This window comes from Chelonoidis abingdonii, chromosome 8 (genome assembly GCF_003597395.2).
Source record: "Chelonoidis abingdonii isolate Lonesome George chromosome 8, CheloAbing_2.0, whole genome shotgun sequence".
NCBI lineage: Eukaryota > Metazoa > Chordata > Testudines > Testudinidae > Chelonoidis > Chelonoidis abingdonii.
Window position 1 is genome coordinate 17,203,741 of NC_133776.1, and position 7,229 is coordinate 17,210,969.

A 7,229-nucleotide genomic window follows, 5' to 3' on the forward strand; every position below is an offset into this window, starting at 1 on the left:
TTCTGATGTTACTGGTAAAGTTACTGCAATGCTAAATATGGAATGTAAAGACTGAAATGAAGTAACACAAATAAATAACACTTGCTTCTACAGTGCAAATTGTATGATGTGAATGTATAAGTTAGTGCTTACAAAAAGTTTAAACTGTCACACTTAATGTCATCCTGGTAATTGTGCATCTTATTGGTCTTTCTTTTTTTGTGTATGCAGTGTAGTTGTGGCCATGTCAGTCCCAGAATATTAGAGAGACAAGGTGGGCGAGATAATATCTTTTATTGGACCATCTTCTGTTGGTGAGAGAGACAAGCTTTTGAGCCACACAGAGCTCTTCTTCAGGTCTGTGTGAGTTGAAAGCTTGTCTCTCACCAACAGAAGTTGGTCCAATAAAAGATATTTCCTCACCTACCTTTCCTTTTTTGTAGACAGTTTTAAACATAGTTTATATGATATTTACTTTCTGGGGGGAGAAGGTAGTAAAAGTTATATCCATTCCTTTTAGACAGTTTCTCTTTCATTAAGCAAAGAGGGAAACTTCAATTTTTAATAGGCAATAGTATAACCTTTTTAGAACTGATAAATTATAAAGGAGGTGTTTACAGCTAAAACATTTGACAATTAATAATACTTGTACATAGTTGTAGAAGTCTCAAGGTTAGCTAAAGATTTTAATCCTCTCTTTTCTTTTTTTTCAAGTTCATGCATCACAGACAATTTTAAACAATCTCAACTTTGTTTATTAGCATTTAATGTTAAAATCAGGCAGTTTTTTGCAGAAGTATTGGACATTTTTATTTACCTGTTTTCAACTATATTTTGAATATATAACACATTCCATTAAAATATTTTGTGCAGTAAGCACCCATTTTTATTTGAAGTCTAGCTTGGATAACAGTTCAGTATTCCACATTATAGTGCAATATGCCATTATACATTGGAGAATTTTGGTGACTTTTTCTTCATATTGTAGTTTGAGGAATTTCCTTGTATAATCCATTTATATGTGTTCACAGAGGACATCAAAATAGCATAGTCAGACACCTCTGATGCACAGCATTTATTTGTATTCTTTTCACACAGCAGTTCATTAACAGATGATTTCTGTGCCTGGCTTTTCAGCTTGCTCTGTATTTTGATTGTTAAATGGGATGAAGCAGAATTTCCAGCTGACAAATGGATCTGCAGACCACATCCCCTCTGTCAGTTGAATGTCATGACACCTAAACCAGTATGCTGTTGCGATTAGAAAGCTGTTTATGAAGTATAGCCAGGGGACATTCATCTCCATGTAGGCTGGAATCTGAGCACCAAGCAACAAGATGATCATCTGAAGGAAAACAAAAGGTGTCCAAGTGCCAAGAAAGCAGATGAGGAGTCTTGTCAAAAGCTGCTTTTTACAGACAGTGCAATCACAGTCAGATGCATATGAAAAGATTAAAACAGTCACACTTGTAAAGGAAATAATCCGGACAGACCGTACCATAGTTATAACTTCCGACCAACAAATCACAAGAGCCACACCTATAACAAACAGGATGGCTAATGATAGCCAGTAGCTCTGAACACTGATATAGAAAGGGCATGTAAAAAAGTGGTTCTGTATTTCTAATTCTGCAGAAACAGCTGGAACTTTCAGAATATAAAAGAGGACTGAAATCCATATAAAAATCACACTAAGTATATAAAGTAGTCTTTGACCTATGCTAGCAGGTTTACGGGTTTGAGCTACAGTCATGTAATAATCCAGAACAGACACGAGACAAACTGGGTAATGCAAGACACCATACATAAGGGAAATTATCTGAGTGAACAGACAAATGTGGTACTTGGTAAATCTCACACCCCAAAGTGCAAAATCCTCAAAATAGGAGATGAAAGCTATAGTCACCAGAAGTGTGAAGTCAAGAAGTGCCAGTGAAATACAGAAATATCCCATAAAACTTTGTTTTACATCCCATCTTCTAACTCCCAACATGAAGAGATTGAGTGACACTTTTCCAAGCATAATCAGGAGCAGCACACAGCTAGCTTCAAGAGGTTGATTGAGCTGGCTGTAGTACTGAAGGGAACAATTTGCACAAGAGATGGCAGCCATTCTTCAAGGATAAGAGCCAGCAAAATAAATCTTACAGGACACAGTTGTTCATACCTGAAAAGAGAGTTAATGACAGTCTTGGAATGTATATTAACTGATTACTGTTGTAACTCTCCAGCCAATTATAACTTCCCCTCCGGAAGGGATGTTACGAGCCACTTGACTTTCAATGGTCCCTTGAAATGTGTTATCCACTTATGCTAAACAATCTGTTTCACCTTATATTTAGCTGTGACGCTCTCAGTACATTTCCCAGACCTGAAGAAGAGCTCTGTGTAATCTCAAAACTCCTCTCTCACCAATAGAAATTAATCTAAAAAAAGATATTACCTACCCACCTTGTCTCTCTAATTTCCTAGGACCAACACAGCTACAACCACACTGCATACTATCATAACTCCGTTATCAGTCGAGCAGTTATAAAACTCCTACTTGAATTTTCACAAGTCTTTGATTGTGAATAAAGCTTAAATGAAACACCATTTTATTGACAGCAAGTTCCTTTATCTTCTGTACATGTTCTTAGTTTTGGGAATTAAAAGATCTGTCATCTGAAGTAATTTAAATTTTATTTTTACTGAGCGATTTCACTATTTTGTTTTCCATTTTGGATTTTTTGGGGTTTCTTTTTATAACTTGTTTGCATACATTCATTTCTATACAAAGTGAGTCTGGGATGGCTGCTTCCCCTACATCGGCATGGTAACATCCTCATGCTTAGGCTGTCCTCTGGAAGAAGTCATTTAGCTCTCCTCCATTGTTCCTAGATAATCAGGATGTGGTAAGATCAACTGTCCTTATCTGTGTGTTTAAAGAAGTGAATAAAAGTAAATGAATTAGATTGCCACCTAATATAATTTAAAAAATCTGTTTCCTAATCCCACAAAACCAATAATTATCACTTTTTCATTTTTTTTTTTTTTAAAGTGGCTCTCTCCTTACCCAGTCTTCTACAAAGAAGCCACTGCAACCCTGTAGGTGATGTCTGCTCGCTTGCTTTCTCCTCTGCCTGCCTCTTGGAGAAAATAGGGTGTGGGGTGCCTTAAGCCACAGTTTCTCCAGGAGTAGCCCCTCCTGATCTGCCGAGGAAGCCTTGCAGATTGAAACAGCCTGAGTCTAGAGCACTCTTAGGCCCTAGTGCACAGAGGCATGTGTAGTATGGCAGTACCAGTTGTAGTTAAGGTGGAGTTAAGTTTTGCACTTTCAGCCAATGTTCAACTATTTTGTTACATATGAAGAACAGAGCGTATCCTTCCCTAAATTATAGTACTTTGAATATAGAATTACTTAACCTGATTAATGGATTTACTTGTAAATTTTCAGAAAATTAATCAAAAGTGGGTCCTTTAAAAAAATTAGCATTCAGTGTCAGACTTTGTGTCTAACGGTTTCAGAACAGAGTAAGACACTTCAAATAATTAAAACTCAAATTTTGTGCATTGGCTACATTTGAAGAATTTTGGGGAGAATTAATGGTAACTTTTTGACATTATTCTTCATAAGTTTCTCCTTCAGCAGAGACTGATGAATAATATAGAGAATTCTACGAAGAATTGCCCTCTTTCAAAATGGCAGCCATCTCCTCCTCTCGTTCACTATGAGACTAAAGCCATCCCTGTCCTCAAGGGTGTCAGTGTCCACCATCACTTTGAGGGAATCTTGGTTTCATTTCTGTTGGGGACAGTTGGAGGCTGTGGCCATTTTGAAAACAAGCATTTTTCTGTGTTAAAAAACTGAGGCAGCAAAGGTGGGCATATACTAGTGCCAAATCATGTGTGCCATATTCACATGAGTGAGGTTCCAATTCAACTCCCACTGATTTCAATTAATTTTGAATTGGACTTTTTAGTTGAATTAGCTTCAATAATACTCACTTGAGTAAGGTAAGTAGGATTTGGCCAGTGGTTCGATTTCCTTACAGAACTTGTATGCTACCACTTCCATAGTTAAACTCATCTTTAAACATATCTTTCTCAGCTTTTACACAAAAATTAAATACCACTTTCCCAAGATTGTTTTATATTCTCCCTATTGTAACTAATCTAACCCCATTCTTCATCCTATGTAAGATCCCATCGGGGTGAAAGTAACTTAAAGGACTTACCGGTATGCCGGAGTCCTGAGAAAGGCGCGGGATCTTTAGAGCCCCGGGCCCTTTAAATCACTGCCAGAGCTACCAGCTTCAGAGCCTGGAGCCCCGGGCGGCAATTTAAAGGTTCCAGGGCTCCGGCCGCTGCTACCACCTCAGGCCCTTTAAATTGCCGCCAGAGCCCAACTGCTGGAGCCGGTGGAGATTTAAAGGGCCCAGGACAGTAGTGGTGGCTGGAGCCCCTGGCCCTTTAAATTGCCGCTTGAGCCCTGCTGCTGGAGCCCTGGGGTAGCAGAAGTGGGGCTCCAGCAGTAATTTAAAGGGCCCGGGGCTCCCAGCCACCGCTACCACAGCAGGGCCCTGGGCCCTTTAAATTGCCACCAAAGCCCTGGCAGTCCTAGCCACCTCTGCTGGCAGCAGGGCTCTAGCGGGAATTTAAAGGGCACAGGGCTCCAGCTGCTGCTGGGAGACCTGGGCCCTTTAAATTGCCGCCTGGGGGCGTACCGGCTTACTTTCATCTCTGGATCCCATTAATTTGTCATGTTTTTAGTTACTGTGATATGCAGTCTTATAACTTAATCCTGAATTACTAAATTGCAATAGGGGGCTTATAAATACTGTACCATCATTATTAAAGAGCCCCCTGTTTCTTGAAAGCATGGTCCATAGTTGCCCTGTGAGAGAGAGAACATAAGTTGTCTTTTCATTCAGTAAGAATGATCAGTTTGCATTTTTCCAGAAATAAGAAAATCTTTACAGTCTCTATTATACTGCGAATGTAACACATATGATTATCTTAATATAATTTCATATAGCAGATCTAGGCATTTTCATGAAACATTTTCATTCATCTTCCCTACACTTTACCATTCTCTCTTCTTCCTTATCCCAATTGTCCCCTCAAAGGTTTCTTCAGTTCTCAATTTTTTTTCAGCTGCTACAGACCAATTTCTGCTTCCAGCAGTCTATTTTTAACAAGTTAAAAAATTTATTGTCCAAAACAAATTTTTTTCCAAGGGAGTTGAAAAACTTTTTACCTGCCAAGACTTTAGTCAGTGTATTATGTTCCTCTTGCAAAACTCATCTGTCTGTCAGTACTTTCACCTGCTTCAGGTAAAAAAGCACTGCAAGCATTCACCCTGCATTAGCGTGGTGTGATCAGCTATTGCAGGGGAAAACCCCAGAACTCATGGCATGGCTATTAAGGTAGATAAAGAATTATTCTTCCATTCTCTTTTATGCCTGCTTTATTTATATTTAAATCTCCATCCACATTTTGTTACCATTTTGCATAAACAGACAACATATGTGAACTATGTGTAATTTAAATACTACTCTCAATAGGAAGAGAAGACAGGGTTATCTGGAGCTTGAATTTTACTGTACCTCCCACTTTAGTGATAGCTAGTGGATATATACCTCAGGTTAGAAGGTGGCCCTAAGGCTTTCAATATACTATACACACATTTATGCTATACTTTTAAAATAACTGTACATTTGAAAGCATATTGTCAACTTCGGGACACATTTAACCTGGTTACACTTGGGCAGATCTTTCCATGTTTAATCAAACAGCAATGAAAATACTTTACAGGTGAACTGAAAATCTGCTAAATCAGGAGGCAAAAAAAAGGTCCAATCTTAATAAATGGCTCTTAATTTTCTTTGCACCGTCACCTGCACCTATAAATGTTGTTTGCATGTGCAAATTTAGTCACTGGTGCATACAAGTGATAGTGTTTTCAGAACTGCATGCACAAAATTAGGAGGAGGGCTGGGTCTATTGAAAAATTTACCTTTCAGATCAAAATTTTCAGTGATGAGTGCTTAAAGTTATGCTCTAAAGCCATGCTTCGGCACCTAAGTATAACTGTCCTGATTTTCAGAAATGTTCATTAGGGCTGTCAAATGATTTTTAAAAAATTGCAATTAATCACAAGATTAAAATTAATTGCACTGTTAAACAATAGAATACCAATTTAAATTTATTATATTTTTCTACATTGTCAAATATATTGATTTCAGTTACAACGCAGAATACAAAGTGTACAGTGCTCACTTTGTTTCAATACAACTATTTGCACTATAAAAAGATAGTGCAAGCTGAAGCATGAAGGGGCATATGAATGTTTAGCATATCTGGCCCATAAATACCGTGCAACACCAGCAACAACAGTGCCATACAAACATCTCATCTCACTTTCAAGTGACTTAAATAAGTGGGCAGCATTCTCTCTTGTAAATATAACAAACTTATCTGTGTTAGCAATTGGCTGAACTAGAAGTAGGACTGACTGGACTTATAGGCTCTAAATTTTTACATTGTTTTGTTTTTGAGTGCATTCGTGAGAAAAAAAAATTCTACAGTTGTAAATTGCACCTTCACGATAAAAAGACTGCACTACAGTACTTGTATGAGGTCAATTTGAAAAAAACTTTTTTTGGTTTTTACAGTGCAAATATTTGTAATAAAAATAGTATAAAGTGAGCACTGTATACTTTGTATTCTGTGTTGTAATTGAAATCAATATTTGAAAATGTAGAAAAATATCCAAAAATATTTATCATAAATTTAAATTGGTATTCTATTATTGCTAACAGTGTGATTAAAACTGTGATTAACCATGATTACTGTTTAATCTAGTTAATTTGAATTAACCCCCATTAATTGACAGCACTATTTATTACCCATAAGTCTCACTGAAGTCACTGGGAACTTCAGTTGCTCAGCTGTTTTAAACTACACACGCAACATATTGCTTTTGATTCTAGAATTACGATTCTGCTGCAGTCTGTCTTTTGAACTTCCCTTCCTATTCCTCTGCTCTCTGAGTACCAGTTTCTTCCTGTTTGGCCACTGTTATTGTTTCAAAAGTGCACATCATGCAAGAGTTCACTCTGTAACTGTGTAATGACTGTTGTATGTGCACAAGTCAGCGGGGGTGGCTCCATGCACCAGCACGCCAAGCGCGTGCTTAGGGCGGCAAGCCAGTGGGGGCACTCTGTCGAGGGCGGCAGGCAGACTGCCTTTGGCGGCTTGCCTGTGGA

The 7,229-nt window shown here is 38.1% G+C and overlaps 1 protein-coding gene across 5 annotated transcripts in view; it reads right to left on the reverse strand.

Moving 5' to 3' along the window:
* Window positions 1–708: 708 nt before the first annotated feature.
* Window positions 709–7,229, reverse strand: part of GPR160 (G protein-coupled receptor 160) — a 15,015-nt gene continuing 8,494 nt past the window's right edge. For 2 of the 5 annotated variants that reach the window (XM_032783696.2, XM_032783697.2), the window contains exons 2-4: window positions 4,805–4,855; window positions 2,786–2,893; window positions 709–2,146 (exon numbers count right to left, since the gene is read on the reverse strand). In XM_032783696.2, coding sequence (XP_032639587.1) covers window positions 1,085–2,092 — 1,008 coding nt within the window. In that variant the 5' untranslated portion in view covers window positions 2,093–2,146; window positions 2,786–2,893; window positions 4,805–4,855 and the 3' untranslated portion in view covers window positions 709–1,084. The remainder of the gene's footprint in view (window positions 2,147–2,785; window positions 2,894–4,804; window positions 4,856–7,229) is intronic. The other 3 variants (XM_032783699.2, XM_032783700.2, XM_032783701.2) reach the window with 2 other exon arrangements.